Source organism: Staurois parvus, unplaced genomic scaffold, assembly GCF_062004578.1.
Source record: "Staurois parvus isolate SC_StPar_1 unplaced genomic scaffold, SC_StPar_1.0 ptg001119l, whole genome shotgun sequence".
Classification (NCBI taxonomy): Eukaryota; Metazoa; Chordata; class Amphibia; order Anura; family Ranidae; genus Staurois; species Staurois parvus.
This window is the reverse complement of record NW_028318915.1, coordinates 725,594-747,344: the sequence shown is the minus strand read 5'-3', so window position 1 is coordinate 747,344 and position 21,751 is coordinate 725,594. Positions and strand designations below refer to the sequence as shown.

Here is a 21,751-nt window from a genome sequence, read left to right as displayed (position 1 = left end):
CAGGACATATGGCTGTAAATAGGTACAACTTGTGTAGGAGGATTTGTTTAATCTCTATGTATCATCTGAGGTTAGTCACTTCACTGGGTATAGGCGAGAGTTTTCAACCACTTTAAAAAAAAAAAGTTCAGTTGAAAAGCATGCACATGCATCATTGGTCATTTTAGTTGTTTTATACTGTTTTTTTTTTTTTCTTTTTTTGCTCATTTCCACTTCTAGCGTGGATGGGGTGGTTTTGCTGTACCTCATGAACTGTGAGGTGCATGTAGTAAAAAATGGTAGAATTGTAATTAGGAGGGAAGGAGGTGGAATATTGGATCTTTAATGTGAAGATCAAGAATTGCACCTCCTTTGTTGAGTTTCTGCCATGGATGTGCAGGTATTTTCGAAATGTGAAGGAATTTGAGTCTGTGTTAGGCACCTGACCAACTAAATATTAATTTTTTCAAGTCAAATTAAAGCTATGGAATAAGCGTGGTCTCTCATTAAATGATTGCTGATTAAAGTTGGTGTTTCTACCGTTGGTGAAAATTAACTTTTTACTCTTCTGGTCTTCATTTTCATTGATTTCAGGAACACAAAGTGCTGCTAACAGGGACCCCTTTGCAAAACACTGTGGAGGAGCTTTTCAGCCTGCTGAACTTCCTAGAACCCGAACGCTTCCCATCAGAGAGCAATTTTATGCAAGAGTTTGGTGATCTAAAAACTGAAGAACAGGTAGGAGACCTAACCATTTTTACTGCACAGATGATATCAGACTTCCTGAGAGGTATCTGCTTAATGGAACAGTCAGACTGGATTACACAGTTGCTTAAGTGTTTTGCACCAAATTTCTTTTTAGGTACAAAAGCTTCAAGCAATACTTAAACCGATGATGTTAAGACGTCTTAAAGAAGATGTTGAGAAGAATTTGGCCCCAAAGGAAGAAACCATTATCGAAGTAGAACTGACAAACATCCAGAAGAAATATTACAGAGCCATCTTGGAGAAGAATTTTGCTTTCCTTTCCAAAGGAAGTGGCGGTGGCCATGCAAATGTTCCTAACCTTCTAAACACTATGATGGAGCTGAGAAAATGCTGCAACCATCCTTACCTTATTAATGGTAAATCATATTTATATTGTGTGAATAACTGACTGGAATGATGGATTGTTTTTATGAGATTCTCATTTCTCAGGAAAATTGCACAAAAAGGGAATTATCCCTGGCACAGTGGGTTCAGCAGCATGTGAGCATTTAAAGCTGAATGAGGACACTGTTGCTGCCACCACTGTATGTGGCAGACTGTTATGTCTATGCACTGCCACACGTTTGTTCCTATAAATCACTATAGCACACAGTAATACACAATTTCTTTCCTGTCCATTGAAGGAAACAGGAAGTTGTTTACCTTAGGGATATACTGCCACCTAAAGGAGGATTAGACACTGGCAAACACACAAAAGAATGCAGGGATGCCCTAGTTAACTCATCCCACTACCAGCACACCTCAATTGTTTGCTAGTGTCCTAGAAGGATTCTCAGCATTGCTGTTGAAACAACTGACCTCTTTTTTTGCTAGTACTTTTTTTCTCATTCATGACTGTTCTTTCATCTGTGCTACAACTTCTGCCTACAGGTGTAGCTTTCCTCCGCTTTAGTTTTGGTGTACTGTGTCCATACCATGCCGAATTGGGCATTACTGGGCTGGCATGGAAATTGACTTTAGGCATTGGGTTCCACGTAAGGTCCTTTCCAGACCTCAGTCTGTTTGCCACATATATCAGCTGTTTCATAAGTGTCATGTGTCTGTGTTTAACCTTGTTCAAGGCAGACTGTTTTTTCCATTCTCTTTCTGTCTCAGCACAATTCTGGAGTCAGGAAAGCGTTTCCCACCTTTTCAATGAACCTGTTATCAGAATTCTTGTTTCCCAGTCTACATCCTGCAGTTTCAGGAGATGTAGTTTCCTCTTAATCGCTGGATCATTCCCCTAGCAGGTCATTTGATCTGGATCCATTTGGACATTGCCACAGTGCTGGCATGCCTCAACCATCAGAGGAACAAAGGATCTTGCTGTGAAGAGAAGTAGTTTGGATCCTTACCTGGGGAGAACTTAAAGTTCTAGGCCTGTTTGCTCAGTTCATCTCAGTTGCAGCCAGTAGGAGAAAATTCCTGAGTGTATGTCCAGGACCTTGGTTTGCATGTTGAGGACAACAGATGTGGGCTCCTTGATATCCTGGTACAACTGAATGCTAAACTGGTTTGTTTACAGAGTCAAGAATCCTCTAGTAGTAGAAGAGAATGCTCTGTTGACGCCATAGGTCTGTACGCCTGGACCTAGGCCCTTCCTCTAACGCTTCCTCGGGCAGAGGGCTTTTCCAGATTGCCCCAAGTAAATGTACTTTGCAACCTTGCAAAGCTCCTGACTGACACATTGGTGGATTGTAATCATAGTGGTGGTGGGGAAAAATATGTTGATCAAGGGTAGAAAATGTATTCCAACAAAGTCTATCATGGGGCTTCACCCCAGGCATGTTTTCCCCTTCTTGCAGATTGTTTGGACTATAGCCTAGCTCTCAAAACTATCAAGTCTGCATTCTTCCTTGCAATTTTTTTTTAAAGCAGGTTAATCTTCTATCCCTTGCCTGAGTCTTAATGAGGTTCAATATACCTTACTTTGATGCCATACAGTAAAAACTTTGTTTGCAATTTTAGAAACTGCCATCTGGACTCCTTGGAGGTCATAACCCTCTTTCTTTTTCACCATGCTCTCAGTACTGCTTTGCTACAAATCTGAGACATGCTGGTAGATGGAGGGTTATCCTGGGCTGGTATACAGTTTGTTTTGTTTTTTGTTGCCATTTTGCAATTCTTCTGCAGGCAGCAGTAAATCCCAAAGGTGACAGACATCCTATATCCCTCAATAGACTCCCAGAAATTGATTTTACGGTTAATACAAAAATTCCATTTTCAAGTCTGATTATTTTTTTCTTTTTTTGATCTGTTTATTTGCTATGTGTGGAAGAATCTGATAAGCACTGAATGGTGGTCTTGTTAAGGCGCTTGATGTTTAGCCTTCAATGGCCTTGTCTCTGTACCAGTATGGTAGAGCAAGAGCCAAACATTTGAGCTCATGAACCACTTCTAAATGTAAGAAGTAGAAAGGAATCATGCCAGGTGTGAAAAGGAATGCTCAGATGTTTGCTAGCAATTTAGAATTGAAAGGTTCTGTGTGTTTTCAAGTGAGTCAAAATAAACATTTATATAAAATTGCGTAACTTGAGTCAAGCCAATAGAAGTATAACATAGTAGCTGTCCAGAAAAGTACCTGTTGTGAATATGTCCTCCCAAGCCATCGGTTTAGGATCAGTTGGGCAGTCTGTGGCAGTGCCTTATCAGATGGTGCCTTTTTTTTCGCTGGCTTAACCTGGTTGGTTGCTGTGTGCTTTCATTACTGGAAGTACAAAGTATACAAAGACCAAATGTGTTTACACTGCTCTAGTGGCTGGCATAGTTTTTGTGATCTACAGCTTTAAATGTTGGATTGGTGGTCTCCAAGATTTGAATCAGATTTTTATGTATGGATTCTTTGAATCTGTTTTTTTTTTTTTTTGGTGATGTATTGCAGTCACAAACTTCAGCCAAAGACTTTTGGATAGTGAAGAGAAGGGTTAGAATCTTGGTAAAGTTTTTTATTGCTGTGTGCACTATAAGGAGATATCCTTGCACTCCCGTGCTCGTGAGAAGTGACAAGTAGGATAAAAAGTAAGAGGAAAATTATTGCTGTCAAAGATGGCAAAAGAAGCATTTTCTGTTTTTAAGTAGGGTAGGAAAATAATAGAACTTTGGGAGTTAATATTTTTCTGTGAACCTATCCAGAAGATTTCCTTTACTCTCTCAGAATCTGATTCATCATAAAATAGCCAATGTTTTGGGATCATATAGGGCCTCTTAACAAGGCACTATGCTGATATAAAAGGGGCCCTGTGAGATCCCATACCTTCAAATTTATTATATTGTAATTACCATGCAAAAGTTAAAGTATATCTAAACCCAGCAACAAAAAAATGTTAAAGTATATCTAAAGGCAAAACTTTATTTTTTTAAAATTTTAATAGAATTGAGAGGGATTGGAACACCAATCTGTTTTTAATTGCCTCCTATGCCTCTGTTGGAAAGGTTCACCCTCTCTAGTTGTCCATTTTTTCCCCCAATATCACTGGAAGTGAAAGTAAGAGATCCCACATTTTGGGTTGTCCCCAAAACAGAAATAGGAAAATCTTCCAATGGGAACCCTAGTTACGATGACACTGGTGACTCTGGATTTCTTCAATTTGGTGGGATTTCTTCTCACTTCCTCTTTGGTTGCAGTACAGGAAGTGAAGGTAAATGGGACACAGGTGGCAAAAAACCAAAAAACAAAAACTGACTGGTTCTATCCCTCCCTTACTCTGTTCGAAATGGAAAAGAAAAGTTTTGCTTTTTTTGTTCTACTTTAACAATTGCAATTTACAACCCCTTAGATGCCTTAATCTCACCTCTATTTTCATTGTTGGCTTAAGAAATAAAAAACGAATGCGGTCACCACATTGAAGGGATGCAAACTAATCATTTTTTTCCATTTTCGACTTCACGGTTGTGTGCTGGTGAAAAATATGACAGACCTTTGATAGTGCCTTCCACCTTATTACTTCAGTACCCTACATAGATTGGATCAAGGCTGTATCGTGTATGACTGGCATTTTTTTCCTTTTATTACCAGGATGGAAACTCAAAGCACAATAAAATCCCAACAGAGGTTCACACTTCTCCATGCCACCAAAAACTAAAATTAGGCTGGCGTTCCGCTTTAAACCTTATTTAAGGGTTTGCGAATTATAGTTCAAAAGCGTCCTCTTTGTTGGCAGGTGGTTGAAGCAGTTCAAGTTGTGAATTCTTTTTTACAGCCCTGTTGAGTATTCTCTTTGTGCTTTTTAGAAGGGGGAGAAACTGAATACTGACTTGAAAGAGATACGACGACTCCTCTAGCCAATGACCATTGTAAGAGAATCTTTATCACGCATTCTCTAATTACTATTTTACACCACTTGGATACATTTTATTAAGTAAGATTTCACACTGCTTGACTGTTACAAATCCACTTGCCCCAAATAGCACTTTCCAACCAGTGACTTTTTCCTTGCTCCTGGTGGTTCTTCAGCAGTGAGGTTTTTTGATGCTGCTAATAAAAGATGAATGTGTATAGACAGGCTCATTAATTCCTGCTTTAGCTGACTAAGCACCACTTTAATGCTATTGAATTTGACTTTGATGCACAATGCGAATGCAAAGCTTAACATTCTCAGCAAAGTCAAAATGTTTCCTATGGTTTTTGTAGTTATCAACAAAATTACTATTGTGTGCGTGTGTTGACGTGCGTATTGGCAGCATATGCCATTAACATACCCATACATGACTGTTACCGTGGGAAATATATATTTATTTTTTTTGGAGGGGGGGGATGTAATCTGCTAATAGCCCAATCTATGTAGCTGAAAGGCTTTCTGTGGTCAGTCGATATCCAGACATAAAACAGCTATGATTGTAGATGTGGTCATAAACCAATGTAGTCATAAGTATGAACATTTAGGCTATCTGAAAGTCTAGCTAAGATGCCAAACAGCGAGATCTTTAAGATAACCACAGATTTAGTCAAATCGGTTAAGTATCTGCCTTCTTGAAGCCTGGGAACTTTGCATGAGAAATTATCATTGAGGTGTTTTGCTTTCTTTAAGAGACCTACTTTCTGAAGAAGATGCACTCGGATTCTAGAGCCAATACCATAATTTTTACCTGTTCTTGAGTGTACACCCTAGTTGCAGCAGTGTATATTCTGCTGGGTTCAGGGGCAGACTGACAACTCATGGGGCCCCTGTGTCGGGCAATAGGGGATCATGTGGCCCGTGTCCTTGCCCAAACTCAAAAAAGCCTATGAAAAAGGTACCAGGGGCATCTCATGGGGCCCCCTACTGACCCCGGGCCCTCGGGCAGTGCCCGAGTTTCCAAATGGTCAGTCCGCCCCTGGATGGGTTATCAAAGGTGGAAATATTTCTTCCGTTTTCAGTCCTGGCCAGCTCTGTTGATGTTTTATATATTAACCTCTTTGGTAGTTTTCCCCTAATCATACAAATTAAGCCTTGGAATCTTCTTCTAGAATCTGGGGGAGCAGGCAGAAATCTTTGTTCTTTTACATTGCATATGGTAGAATAATGTTGCTCTTGGAAGTCATCCTTAAATAGGTTTAATTGTTTTTGTTTCATGTATATAATAATTCATGGATTACAGCTGCTTGGAGTTGAAGAATGTTTGAGAGCCTAAAGTAGGGTATAATTTCCTGCCCTTTTTCTGAAAGGAAGTAGAGATGCCTGTAGTAGCCAGCTTAGATGATAGTGTTAAGTTGGAATCTAACTGCCATTTTTTTCAGTGCAGGTTTGAAAATTAAAATCTAAGGAAAGAGTTTGATTTTTATTTCCTCTTTGCTCCTATATGCCAAATTTTCCTTGGAAGAAAAACATGAAGATGTATATATGCAGTATACAATTCAGTTCTCTATTAACAATATGTGAGGAAAGCTCAGAGTGAAATGCCTGTACAGCCGTTTGCAGTTAATGAATCTGTGACTGTCCCTTTAAGGGTGCATCTGCATTTCCACCTAACCCCCTCATAAAGCTGTTTGCAAATTATATTTAATTACAACCTGGTAACCTACGGTGATTGATGTGCAGCGTCCTCCAGCCCCCTATTTCCTTTCCCCCCAGGCTATGACTCTCACTCACAATAACATTTTTAGACAAGGCTGTCACTTGTGGGGGTGGATTTCTTCCTGGGCAGTTTGCCCCGGGCCCCGTGCTGCTGACTCAGTCAGGAGCCGCGTGTGCCGTCTGTTTGGATGTTGTATGCTGGCTTGCTCTTTCCTCTGGGCCCTGCTTACAATTTCTGCCCTTGGACTGTGAGCCCTCGCCTTAAGCATTTCTGATATGCCTTTACTGTAGCGTTTCTCATTTGTCAAACCTATATCCAACTAATTCTCGTCACATCGACTTTAAAGAGTTATCAGTCATTTAGTGAGCACACTGATGCACTTGCTTTGCATGGGAATGTTGCGCCGTGCGGTCCGTTTACAGCGACATGCTGAGTGGTCTGTGTGTCCCTGAAGAGTTAACTGATTGCTGTTGCTTAAAGAAGAATTGACTGTATGAACTGTAAATGTAAAAACATTGGATTCAAGTCACGTAGTACTGATCTACTTCAAGTGCACTCCATGGGACATAATTGGTGTCTCTATTTAAAGTGTCCTTTTCTTTGCTACACTTGGCAGAGAAATAATGACTCCATTTGATATGTTTGTATGCTAATTTTGTCTTGACAAAGCTAGTTGTCATATGTTAGGACAACAATGCCATTGGCTGCCAGGGAAGGTGAGTGTTGCTGTACAGTTCTTAGAATTGTAACAATTCATCTATCAGCGTTCTTCTTTACCAAGGAACATGATTGTTTGCTTTTTATTAAAGGAAGCTATGGTATATTTCCAATGATTATGCCATTCTAATTTATCCAAAAGCACATTTTTGCAAGCCTTTCATGTTTTACTTGCTGTTGTATATTTGTCTGTACAAAGTAGTAGATGTACCCCTAGTGGCCATCTGTTGTCCAGCATAGAATCTGAACATTTGAGTTATAATATGTTCTAGATTATAGATTTTAGCATCATGGGTCTAAGCTGACTTTTAGGCTTGCAGTAATATAAAAGGGAAAGTAAAGTGGCCAAGAATTTTTAGTTGTTAACCCTAACTTCAGCCTTCTAGTTATGTTTTGACTGAAGCTGGACTTTTCTTTGAGGCTTCCAAAGAGTTAGGAAGGCTTTTAATGTGGTGTCGTTACAGGGTAGAATCTCTTCACCTAGTGTACCAGTGACCGATTGTCAGAGGAACAGGAAGTGATGGTAAATTTCTCCAGTAGGGGGAGTCAGCAACAAAAGGGTTAGACCCTTTGGTAGGTTTCATTTCTGTCCATGAGTCTTCCTGTCTTGGTTTTGCATACAATATCAGTGGAAATCCGTCCACTGGTGTCAGAGAAAGTAATATATACCCATATGATTGATCTTTTTTCCACTTCATCTAAAACAAAACAAAAAAATCTGAGGTTCCACTTATACGTTTCTTTGCTTTATCTATGCTGGGCAAAATGACAAGTTTGCTTTCAATGCACCAGTGTTAGCAACCTCTACTTAAAGCGGAACTTCACTCTCTGTCAACATTGACTATTTTAAATCCCTATTCTATAAGTGTTAGTAATGCATACCGCTGCTCCTAAACTCCCCTCAATAAAAGCTGATGTGTCCATGCACACATAGGCTTTTACCAAAGTTTAGAGTAGTAAAGTTTAGAGGCAGTAAATTGCTGCTTCCCTGAATGCAGAAGAATCATGTTCAGGAGAGGAGTGTTTTGACAGAAAAACACCAAGCGCAACAAAAACATGTGTAAACAATAGACATGTTTAGCGCTTTGGAGTTTTTTCATCTCGACGGCCAGAATAAATTATATATTCTAGCCAATTAAGTTAATAAGCGCTTGATGAGGGTGAAAGCAGTACACACATTTACCAGCGTCAAGATTGTGTTGCCAGAAACATTGTCAGGAGCAGTTGATTTTAGTTTTCAGTGTGCATGTACCCTGAATAGATAGGAAATAATATATTTACTTATGGTAAACTTTTTTTTTTTTTTCACATTTCTTCAGTTATTTCCTTATTTCCATGCTTAGGCAAAATGCCATACATTCCAGGAGTCTTCAGGAGGGGAGGAAGGTGGGAGGAGTTTTCTCAGCTTAGCACACCCTCCTGCCTGCATGCCTGAGCTAAGGACAGAGGGATTCCAGGAAGTAAATGCTACATGAATTATCTGCCCTTACTCAATAAGGTTACGGACAGAAAAGCTAGGGGGGTGTTTTCCAGAAAAATAAAGCATGGGGACATGGATGGATGAGTGAGTTTGCTTTGAATATTAAAAATGAATTAAATAGCATTTTTTGTTTTGTGGCACTCAGATGTAGTGTAGTTCCACTTTAATCTTCTCTGTGTTCCCCTGCTGCCCTGATCCACTGTAGAGCCTATAGAAAACCCCATATTCTGAATATCGGGAGATTATATACTCCTCAAAGTGCAGCACTAACCCAAATCACAGGGGGACAAGAGTAATGTGCCTAACTCTCCGTAAGCCTGCACAGGTGATAATTAGGGAAAAAGTGGAGATGGTAAGTTTTCAATGCCACCAGTGAACAAACAATACTGGTAGAATGCAAACTCCATAACTATTCTGTAGCTGCTTTTTTTTGCTTTGTTGTTTGTTCTTAATATTGCATGAAATTTATTGTCTTGCTGTATTTATCCAGGCAGTAGTTATATAGATGAATACTTTTTATAACATGTATTGGTGCACTTCAGAATATGATTCTTAGAAGGATGCTGTGTTGTGTTAAAATGGCACTGGTCTCAATTTTGGTAATACCTTTTAAGATTGGAAGGTGAATAGCTGAAGGGCAATGTAATGATTTGTCATTTTATAGTTTTGATTCCCATCATTGCTCTCATAAAACATTTCATGTACAGGTGACTGACTATATTTACTATCTTTTTTTTCTGACTGGTTCCTACTTTAAATGACTTTTAAGTAATGGCGTTCCCAATAAAACCCATGTTTCCATGAACATTTGGTAACTTTTCAAGGTTTCTGAGAGTAAAGATCAGCTATTCCTAAGCTGGCTCCTTTCCTAATTTGTCGGTTGTTTTTTTTCTTTTTTGCTGTGGTTGTAGACTTGATTCCCTCCCCTTCCCCCTTTAAATTTGCAGGTCCCAAGGGCATACAACTTTCCATTTACATTCCATATCTGAATCTCTCTGCAGGTGCTGAAGAGAAAATTTTGGAAGAATTTAAGGAGGCGCACAACGGTGACCTTCCAGATTTTCAGCTCCAGGCTATGATCCAGGCCGCTGGCAAACTAGTTCTGATTGACAAGCTGCTGCCAAAACTGAAGGCTGGTGGCCACAGGGTGCTCATCTTCTCCCAGATGGTGCGTTGCTTGGACATTCTGGAAGACTACCTCATCCAACGCAGGTGAGTGCATATGCCAACAGAACTGCCAACCACAGAGGCAATAGGAGCATTGCGGACCTGTAAAGATCTGCCCCAGATACATTAAATTGTTTAGGAGTTTGAATATTCACGTGACTGCTCAGTTTTTGCAGCACTCATTTGTGTCATAATAACCCATCAGTGCCTGAGATGTGAATTGATCAGTCTTTTTTTTTTTTTTTTTCCCCTAAGTGAGACAATGGCCATTGATTTAAACAACACAAACCCATATTTTGGAGACATTGATAAATAGACCTAATCTGCTCAGTATTTTTTTTTTATAAGGATATACATAAACCATAATAATCATGTCTTTTACAAGGAAAGCACTGCGCACATGTTGCCTGCTTCTTGTCAGCTCCTTTTATTGATTGGGAATTAAATCCCAGAGGAAGTCCGGATTTGTTCGGAATGGCAAGATGTGACTTGTAGCAGCAGGGATGAGCTGACTGCAGAGCTGCTGAACAGGCATATATGAGGCACTCGAGCATCCCCTCCTCATTGCCATTCTGTTCACAAGTTTGCAGCTGAAATACATCAACCTTTTCAAGGAGGATAGTGCTGGAGTTTGTCTTAAGTAAATAAAATAAATTGAAGTACTGGTCTAGATAATAACCCTTATTTTTTTTTTTTTTAATTTCCAGATACCCATATGAGAGAATTGATGGCAGAGTGAGAGGCAACCTTCGCCAGGCTGCTATTGACAGATTCTCCAAGCCAGATTCTGATAGGTTTGTGTTCCTGCTGTGTACAAGGGCAGGAGGTCTGGGCATTAATTTAACTGCTGCTGATACTTGCATTATCTTTGATTCTGACTGGAACCCCCAGAATGACCTTCAGGTAAGCAGCTTTGCTTTACTGTTTGCTATTTTCTTGGTCTTTTTAAGAGTCTTTGTTATGTGTTCATTTGAAAATAAGTCTCAGATGATAGCAAGTGTTGAATATGTGATTAATTCAATTATGTAAAATTACTTCTTTGGATATTCTTTTTCATAAAATAGGGTTTAAAATCTTTGTGTTAAATGAACTATCCTGTTCGTCAAAAGTGCTAATTATCACTAGTTAATCCCTGTACATCTCGATTTATAGAACCCCTGTTGGGTTCTATGGGTCTGTGTCCTCACTGGGGAGATTTACCTTCGGTTTGTCCTAGTGACCACTGTCGCTGGAGCAGAAAGTTGTCATTAGAAGAGCAATAGAGGGGACATTTCCAGTGGGGACACTTGCTCCAGTGATTGCTGTCTACGAGGAGTTTCCTCACTACTGGTATCTACAGGAAAGGAAGTGAAAGCTGTAGTGTAGTCCACTTTATAACTTGTACCTACAGGTCAGCCTATAATAACCATTCACAACTATAATAGGGCTTACCTGTAGGTACAGTGAATATCTCCTAAATGTGCACCGTTTAGAGAAATTCACATTTGTAGTGGCCGGTGACCACACACACACACACACACACACACACTGCTTTCTGAATGGATGACACACTGGAGTATGCCGTCCATTGAGAGCACTGTGATGCAATTGTGGTTTCTGTGCACATGCATGGAAGTGACATCACTGTGGCCCAGCCATCCAGAGAGCGCAAACCCGGAAGGAAGACCAGCTGAAGATGGAACTGCCGACAGCGGGGTGACAGTGCGCTGCTGGAAGTGTCCTTTTAAGGTAAATCTGTCAAATTTATGACTTAAACCATCCGGAGGCTTACTTTTTTTTGTCAGAGTTAACTACTTATTGATGGGAAATCTCCTCTGAGACCATGGCCACAGGAAAAAAATTGGACATTTTAACCATTGCCAACCTCTTTCCAAAATGACAATAGTTCTTGCTTTAGATATACTATACGTATTTAAGCATCTCTTACAATGATTGGATTTTATATGGCTGCTCTAAAGCTTTCCATTACAATCTGGACGCCACCATTTTGCAAATTTCATGCAGCATGCTATAGGTCTTGTTAAGTAATTATTACATTAATAATTAGGTGCTGCAAATGAATAGATCCTGTACTTAATATAACAGATCATTTAATGCCATTTTTTTCTTTTAGGCGCAAGCTCGGTGCCATCGGATTGGACAGAGTAAATCGGTTAAAATTTACCGCCTGATCACAAGAAATTCTTATGAGCGTGAAATGTTTGATAAGGCTAGCCTGAAACTTGGCTTGGATAAGGCAGTTCTGCAGTCCATGAGTGGAAGAGAGAATGCTACGAATGGGGTAAATGGCCTGCAGTTTAGCTTTCATTTAAATAAATTAGGCAGCATTTGCCTTTTCTACTATAGTCCTTTTCATTTCCATCCTTTTTTTTCCCTGTAGGTACAGCAACTTTCCAAGAAGGAGATCGAAGACCTGCTTCGGAAAGGGGCATATGGTGCATTAATGGATGAAGAAGATGAAGGCTCCAAGTTCTGTGAGGAAGATATCGATCAAATACTTTCCAGGAGAACCCATACCATCACTATAGAATCGGAAGGAAAGGGCTCCACCTTTGCAAAAGTATGTTCTATAGGAAGATGTAAGGATTTGTGTTTTCTGAAATTTGGTGCCCATTGCAAGAATTCAGCATCCATCTTTAAAACAAAATATGGTTACAAGGGACATGTGGGGCCCAGTTCTGTGTTTTTGTTCTCGTGGTAAAAGTATGTTTTATGTGGTTAACTAGTAATGAAGTAAACCATTTTGGTTCTATATTTGAACATGTGGAAGGGTTTCACACACAGAAAATTAAACTGGTATTTTAGGACATGTTGCTGCACTGCCACCAAGTCCCCTCCTCCCTCACATACATAAAGAGACAGACAGGCACATCAGCCATCTTGAACAGGGCATTTTCTTGTGTTTTCCTGGTCCTAACCTGGGTTAGAATATTCATTCACCCTGAGGCAAAACCTGCAGAGTCAGTAGTGCCAGAGCGTGCTTCCTATGTACCTTGCTGTCTTAACTAATTTCTTTAAATTGATTTAAATACCAGATTACCTAAAATAAAGATAGTATCAAATTTTTTCTGAGGGCTAAAGGACCAGGGATACTTAAAATCTACAGGTGACCTTTACAGCTTTTTTTTGTCTTTATTTATCAGGCCAGTTTTGTTGCCTCTGGGAACCGGACAGATATTTCTTTGGACGACCCTAATTTCTGGCAGAAGTGGGCCAAGAAAGCAGAGCTCGATCTTGATGTATTAAATGGAAGGGTAAGTACTTATGTATATATTAGCAGTTAGTGTTTTAGTTGTGTGATGCTGCAAGTGGCTTCATCTCCGTATTGGTATCGCTTGTAGAACACACTGGTAATTGACACACCGCGGGTAAGGAAGCAGACCAGACTTTACAGTGCAGTAAAGGAAGATGAGCTTATGGAGTTCTCTGACCTGGAGAGTGACTCTGAGGACAAACCTAGCATCAAACCACGTCGGCCTCAGGACAAGTCCCAGGGCTATGCGAGAAGCGAATGTTTTAGAGTTGAAAAAAACCTGCTGGTCTATGGGTGAGTAATGCAGCCTCAGACATATTTTTGTACTATGTGTTTGCTCGCTCAATATAGAACATGGGGAAGTAAAATAGCTGAAAGTTTGCTTGTCAGCACGGTCCTGATGAGCAGTGTAATTATAAGCTTGTATGTCATCATATCTTAGACATTGAACTGCTTATTGAGCTCACATTGCACTTTGTCTGTCGGCACACTGTATGAACCTTTTCCATTTGTCGGTAGGTGGGGCCGATGGACAGATATTCTTTCCCACGGCCGCTTCAAGCGTCAACTTACAGAACAAGACGTGGAAACCATCTGCCGTACAATTTTGGTGTACTGTCTCAACCATTACAGAGGGGACGAGAACATCAAAAGCTTTATCTGGGATCTAATCACACCAACAGAAGATGGCCAGACTCGGGCTCTGGTAAACCACTCAGGTACATTACATGTTCACAAAGATTCAACTGTAAAGTGTTACTAGAGGAATTTGAGCTGCATTGGGAGCAGTTTAATCTTCCTGAAAATGCTAGTTGATTGGCTGTCAAGCTTGACCCTCTTTATTACTCTGGTTCACCAACCTAGAATAAGCATTCAGATTTAGTATTCTAACTCTCCTGCTCTGCATACTTGTTTAGAGTTAAGGACCCCCAAAGGATTGATGCCAATGTATTCGCAAAACAGCCAGGCAGCTTGCATTTTCAGATAGTTGCCACATTTCTGTCATGACACGTTTACTCTAGGTATTGAATTTGGTTCAGAGGTTTTATTTGTTGATGTTCCTTGAGCATGTGGAAGATTCCCCTGTAGGTTCTGTCTTGTCATTATGAGTAGGTCTATTCATTGTTTTCGAAGTTGGACCAACTGCATTTAGAATTGAGAAACAAATCACTGATATAAATACTAATATCAATGGTAAAAAAATCCTGAAAGCATTTAATTATGAGTACATTAGTTTCTCAGCTATTGGAACACCTTGCTTCACTGCCTGGAAGTTTTGTAGCTTAAGCCTCTGGTACATGAACTGTGCTGCTCTTATGTTCTAAAATTCACTTCATTGGTCAATGCATCAGCACTTACCTGGTCAGGAGTGGGCTGGAATAAGAAAATGGAAATGCCAGGAGATGCTGATGCCTGTGTTCTGTGCATTGTTAGCTGGTACACAAAGTACTTTTGTTTTGAGCAATTCAACTTGCAAGAACATGTATCAGACATAAGATTTTGACATAATTTTATATTGGTTTTAAGCGCATGTGGTGCTTGACTGTTCTCCATTAACTTAAATCCTCTGCCTTGTCTCTATCCTTACTGGCTGAGCTGTATTGAAGCTGTGTACTGGATAAGGCCTGACAGAGATTCTTAAAGTGTTTGTAAAAGCTCAAGTTTTTTTACTTTCATGCACTCTATGCATGAAAGTAAAAAAATAAACTTTCTCTGTACAGCTCCCCCCTTGGCTCTCCGGGGATTCTCCTTCCTTATTCTCCTACTGCTATCTGTCAGCGAACCAGTTGGGGGGGGGGGGGGGGGCAAGCCACAGCTCTGTGTGTGAATGAGCACACAGAGTAGCGGCTCGGAAGCAAGCCTGCTTGGGTGCCCCCATAGCAAGCTGTTTGCTGTGAGGGCACTAGGCAGGGGGGAGGGGCTAGGACCTCCGACAGGGTATCTGAGAAGAGGAGGATTGGGACAGCTCTATGGAAACTCACTACACAGAGCAGGTAAGTATATCATGTTTCTTTGTGTGTTTTTTTTTTTTGTGTTAAACTGCCTTTAATATCACTTTAACTGAATCATTGAGATGTCTGCATTTTGTGGAATGCAGTACATTATGTGAGGCACCTTGCAACTGTATATGTGCATATGGCATTCAGTAGTTTTCTTAAGCATCTCTTTTATTTCAGGCCTCTCTGCTCCGGTACCCAGGGGCAGGAAAGGAAAGAAGGTGAAAAGCCAGAATTCGCAGCCTGTGCTCAAGCATGCAGACTGGCTCCCCAGCTGCAATCCCGATACCTTGTTTCAGGAGGATAGCTACAAAAAGCACCTTAAGCATCACTGTAACAAGTAAGTAGTGAAAGTGGTTTTCTTATGCAGTGTGGTCACAGAACACAGACAGATTGTGCTGATTCACACTTTGACCACAAAGAGGTCAGTGTTCACTTTGAAGAAAGAAGCTCCTGTTATGTTGTGTCTGCCTTGTGCTTTTCTAGTACGTATCAAAGCAGTGTGTTTTTAAGGAGAAAGGGACAATGCTTTGTGACTTTTACGGATGACTGTTTTTGACTTTGTTGCTAATTCTGTGCATTGGGTGTTTTTCTGTGGTGGTGGAGGTTTACAAGGCATGGCACCCATGATGTTTAGAAAAATGATAATATATCATGTCTAGAGTTTTCTTTGAGATTCAGAGGACTGTATTTTTCAGGTGTATGTGCTCAGCTTATTGTTTTAGTGCTTTGTCATCTCAGTACAAGTCTATGGATAGAGGTATGACAGTTTCTGTTGACAGAAAATTTGCTTAAAGGTAACCTAACGTGTAATTGGTTTTATCACAGCAGTTGTTCAGGTGATTGTATAGTCTGACATACAGATAGTCATTTGATGGACCTGCCTGTGATCTCTGTGGAACATTTTTTTATGAAAATCTGGCAAAGCAGGCAAAAAAAGTTAATTAATTCGAGGAAACTGAATACTGAGTAAATAGTATGTTATAAAAGTAGTTTCCATATTATGGTGGTTGTACTTCTAAAGTAAAACTGAAAACTTGAATGTCTGTTTCATGATTAATGCAAGTCATTTATTTGTTACTCATGCAAAAATGGCTGATGTACCTTTTTAAAGAGAAACTGAGCTCTGGAAACTATGCCCAAAAAGGTAGGTCGAGGAAAAAACTTGTCATGTTTTACCATTACTAACTTTACATGCCTTGTACTCTCTCTCCTTCTGGCGGTGGCTAATTTGGTAGTGCCAGGGCTTTGCTTTGTCATGTAAGAGTTTTCATCAAGGAGAACTGAGAGCATCACAGTTTTGACATCCCCAAATATAACTTCAAATCATCTTTAAGTGCATTTTTCAGGGTACTGCTTAGTCAAAATTGACACTTATAGGTGTTCCCTATAACATAGCAAACCTTCATTTTTTGAGTTCAGTTCCACTTTCAAGGTATAGATCAGTGGTTCTCCATTCTTGGTGAGACAAGGGCTCAGTGAATGCTTCCAAAACCTTCCATGCCCCAAAAGTTAAGAAAAATAATTTATACTCCTACAGCAAAAATATTGGACCACAAAATATGTATATAAAATGCAATAATCAGTTGAAAATGCGCTACTGTAATTTAAATACTGACACGATGACAAAAAGTATTTAGTCAATTTAACACTATTTTTTTTTCTCATTATGGCTCTCTTCTTGTTTCTACACTCACTCCCTCATTGGCCCCTTTCACACGAGCGTTACGTATGTCCGTTTTTCATCTGTGCGTTTGCGGATGAAAAATGGACACCCATATATTTCTATGAACTAGCGGATGTAAACGGATGATCATCCGTTTACATCGTTAATGTCCACATCTTTTAACATCCATTTTTTTAACTGAAGAAAACTGTATTTTTCTTCTGTTTAAAAAAAAAAAATGGATGTAAACTGACGGAAAACGGTTGAAAAATGGATGTAAAGTGATGAAAAACTGACGTGAACTGTTCGAAAACTGATAAAAAAAAACTGATGTGAACTGATCCATTTTTTCTAGGAAAAAACGCGACTGAACTGATAAAAAAAACAGAACTCCCGTGTGAAAGGGGCCTTACTTGTCTCTTGCCATTTCTCCTTTTCTCGCATTTTTTTTTTTTCTCTGTGCCTCCTTACTTTTTTCCTTTCAGTCTCCCTTCTTCCCTGCTGTGTCCATTCATACCCAGCGCTTGCTGTGAGCAGAGCTGCCTTTAGAAATTATGGAGCCTGTATGGCCTACCTGACAGCCCTGTTGGAGATGCATATTCTGTAAGGACAGCCCGAGCCTTAGGAGTTCAGCAATATGCCCAAAGTCCACCAAAAATGACCTGTGAGGGGAATAATCATGTAAAGTGTGATCAAGACATTTGAATGTTTGATATTGGCGTAACTGCAATGGGAGATCTAACCCCTGGTTCACATATATGCAGCCGTGTGGGCCGCGTTTTGCGCAGGCACGAGAGCCCATTCATTTGAATGGACTCCTGTGCTCCATGACACTCAGGGAAGAAATCCCTGCACTTCTTCTGAAAACGCAACCCACACGGGAACCTCGGTTCCAGTACGGTTGTGTTTTCTAGTGTGCGCAGCGTACCGTTAGAACGAATGGCACCCGCCAACGGGTACGCATTTCTCTGTGCGGGTGGTGCGGCTGCATGGATTTTTGTGCAGATCCGCAGCCCCACCACCCGCACATATGTGAGCCTAACCTGAACTCCATGTAAGCCAGACTTTCAGGGGTGAATGCATCCTGAAAGAAGGTGTGGGACAAGATGTATGCGGTCTTGCTGGTCAATGACCTTTCCTATGTACAAATTTCAGAATTTCTGCTGGAGGCGGTATTGGAGAGCAAGAACATCTTTTTGGGAGCCTGCAGTTCACCATCCTACGAGGATAATGAGCTATACACGAGTGGAGGAAGGGCTTGAAGTGTGCTGGTGGTGCATTAAGTCTGCACAGCTGGAAACCAGAAACTGGGTGCTGCATGGCTTGTGCTCTCATCTCCTCCCGTGCCTGAATGCTGAAGCAGAGGACTGCAGGAGTACAACCTGAGCTGGGGATGGTGGAACCAGGGAGGGGAGCCAGAGACAAGGCCTGCGATATGGAGACACACAGGAGGCATGGTCACACTACTGCAGGATGTGCCGCCTAACATGGCATGCATAAATTACAGTTTACATTAATAGCTGTAGTCTTGCAGTTCACGGAGGGTAAATGTGTAATCGCTGTGTGTAACCAGACACCCTGGAACTGACGCCAATCTGGAAGGTGTGAGCAGCTCAGTGGCAAAATGGTTAGTACTTCCACCTGGCAGTACTAGGGTCATTTAGTTCAAATCCCAACCATGGCACCACTTGCCAGGAGTTTTCATGTTCTCCCTGTGCTTGTTTGGGTTTCCTCTAGGTACTCCGGTTTCCTCCCACACTCCAAAGACATGCTGGTAGGTTAATTGGATCTTGTCTAAAGTATGACCCTAGTATGTGTATGTATGAATAGGATTTAGGGACCTTAGATTGTAAGCTCCTTGAGGGTTAGGGACTGATGTGAATGTAATAAAGATATGCGTGTGTTTAAAGTGCAGCGTAAATTGATGCGCTATATAAGTACCTGTAATAAACAATGACATAACTTTGCTGATTGGCTGCAACAAAAGTGTCAGATTGGTTACAGATTGTGTTTACACATAACTGTCCAGTGGGGATTACTGAGCCATTTTTTTGGCACAACTATTACTAAGTAGAAAAGATCACCTGATGAAACAAAGTGTTGCTACCTCAAAAATGGCCATAAGTCGTTATGTTTTCAACACAAGTTATAATTAAAGTATAACTAAAAGCAAAACCTTTTTTTTTTTTTTTTCCAGTTTTGGACAGATGGATTAGAAAACCTGTCAGGTTTTCTTTGTGGTCTGTGTCCCAGTTAGGGAGAGTCACCCTCCCTATTTGTTCTGTTTACCATTATTGAAAGTAAAAAGAAAATCCCAAATTATGGGTTGTCCCCAGTAACGGAGGGGAACTCTTTCAATGAGGACACTGCTTCTGGTGACCTGGGGATCCCAGGGGATTCTTTTAGTTTGTAAGTATTTCCTCTCACTTCCTGTTTTGGCTATGGGACAGGAAGTGAAGGTACTGCAGGACAGGAAAAACCCAATGGGACACAGCAAAAAAAAAAATTGACAAGGGTTATAACCCTCCTTTACTCTAGCCAAAATGAAAAAAGTTTTGCCTATAGTTCTACTTTAAATACCGTATCTTGTCTGATAAGCCTTCCGTCATTGCACTGGCACTAAAAGTAAAGTTCTGTTTGCTTAGATTCTCCAAAACCAGATTTACTAGATAGTCATCCACTCTCCATTCTGCAGCTACTGTTTTTGTAACCATAACAAGAACTGTCTAAAGCAGTGCCGCCTGCCGAGTGGTGACACAACTTGGGATCCAGAAATGAATCATGAGCAGCACCAATTTCCTACTGAGCATGTCTGTCAGTGTAAACAAATGAGCCAGTCACAGCTCACACACTTGTGCTCATGCAGAATATCCATAACATCTGGCCAGCTGCAAGTCTCACAAATAACGCATTTAGATATTAATCAGGTAATTTGGAGAGTTCCTGGCAATTTTAGCCTTGCGTTCTCAGCATTTGTTGTGCATGCTACAGTGCAGTCTAGTGTCTTGGATGAATGGTTGTCCTACAGGTTTGCTGTAATGCACACAGGATCCTCTAAATGCTGTGGAGTTCACACATGGCCATTTCCTATATTATGCTGGTAATCTTTGGCTCCCTATCACAATGACACTGGGAAAGAGCAGTACTTTCCAGAATAAAAGTTGCCTGTAGCATTTATTTGGAGTGATGCTCATGTAGTAAGGAAGTCGAGAAATTATTTTGGCCTTTAACAGGCAGTTCATTTTAGCAGTTGCATGATCTGAAAAACATGACCTTTCATTGCACAGTGCCAAATACTTGTGCGGTAAAACATTCTGGCCATTTTGGCTCCTGGAATATTCAGCCCATGTTCAACTGTTTTTTTTAGTTTAGCACAGCAAGTAGATGTTATGTTGCTGCTCTTTTCCTGAGACCTCAATGTACTGTTTATCCCTTACATACCTTCAGTTTAATGATGACCACTTTAAACTTGAAAGGTAATCTTTCTGGCTATGAATATGGCAGCAGCCTTTGCTGACTTGTTTGTAAAGATAATCGTTGAATTTTCCTTCACTGACCTGGAACATGTATGTCCCAACACCTGATTTGGACAAACACATCCCAGGTCAGTGGCTCGCCAACTAATGAGTGAGTTAGGATGATGACCCCAGAGACTGCACCTTGACAAATAAATCCACAAATTGAGCAGGCATATTTTTGTTGACTGGTTTGTTTTCAAGTGTGCGTGTAATAAGTCTGCTGTGTTGGTTAAACCCGCCTTTAAATGTTTTAGGAATAAATCGTATCACTGTGCCTCATGATACTGTGATCTTGATAGGAAATAAAGCTGTAATCATGACATAAAGTGCCCAGTACAGCTGTATATTTTCAGCTTTTGAAGATCTGTGAGACCGTGTACACTGAAGTGCCATTGGCACCCTCCATATTGCATGGATAAGTGATAGATTTGGTGAGAATAATTGAGCTGCTTGTTTTCTTCCTCCAGATGTGTCACAGAAGCTGACAGCCCTGATCATAATCTCCCCTGTCCTCAGCCAACAGCAAAATTAATGTGTGGGAGCGTTACCTTAAGATTTAGGGGCTAAAAAGGGTGAAATTAATGAAGTTTCCTAAATACATTCAGACAGCGTTGCTTGAACGGCAGCCTTGAGTTCAGCTATAAGCTGACATTGACATGGATTTCCCTAGTGAAACATATAGTTAAACCTGGCAGCTTCAGCAGACTTCCTGCAAGGAGCAGGACTGCAAGTGGTTATAGCGCTATAAAACTGGCTTCTTTACAGAAAACAAATAGTTATATAATCCGAAAAACCCACCATCCCATTGTGAGGGTTTATTGTTCAGTGGTTTAAAAAAAGACAGGGGGAAAAAAAACAGATTATAGATCTCGTTTATCCTTGCAACTTCTGATGTGCTTCCAAAAATGGTATTAAGGCAGCAGCTGAGGAAATTTTATGAGATAATGAAGCAGAACAGTTACTGAAAGCCATCTGCTCAGTTGTTTACAAACTTGCTCCAGTACTTCAGAGGCAGCGGTGCAGTACGTGTCTGAACTTCACAAGCTGAACTAGGTAGGACTAAATGTAATGCGCCTGGGCTGGGCTCAGCCTGCTCCCTCCCTGTGCAGCGTGAGCCGTTGCCAGGCAGGCCCGTTGGAAGCCAGCAGAAAGCACCACACAGAGGTGATTATATGCCACCATCTGTCACGCTTCAAGCCTACCATACAGCATGGCTAATCAGCCTTGGCAGGA

The 21,751-nt window shown here is 40.7% G+C and overlaps 1 protein-coding gene across 1 annotated transcript in view; it reads left to right on the top strand.

The window, feature by feature from the left end:
- LOC149440067 (ATP-dependent chromatin remodeler CHD7-like) overlaps positions 1-21,751 on the top strand; it is a 156,812-nt gene that overhangs the window by 107,296 nt on the left and 27,765 nt on the right. The window contains exons 14-23 of the mRNA XM_089658980.1: positions 574-717; positions 842-1,103; positions 9,919-10,129; positions 10,792-10,987; positions 12,198-12,365; positions 12,465-12,644; positions 13,228-13,338; positions 13,426-13,631; positions 13,857-14,056; positions 15,515-15,674. Of these exons, the coding sequence (XP_089515106.1) occupies positions 574-717; positions 842-1,103; positions 9,919-10,129; positions 10,792-10,987; positions 12,198-12,365; positions 12,465-12,644; positions 13,228-13,338; positions 13,426-13,631; positions 13,857-14,056; positions 15,515-15,674 (1,838 nt within the window). The remainder of the gene's footprint in view (positions 1-573; positions 718-841; positions 1,104-9,918; positions 10,130-10,791; positions 10,988-12,197; positions 12,366-12,464; positions 12,645-13,227; positions 13,339-13,425; positions 13,632-13,856; positions 14,057-15,514; positions 15,675-21,751) is intronic.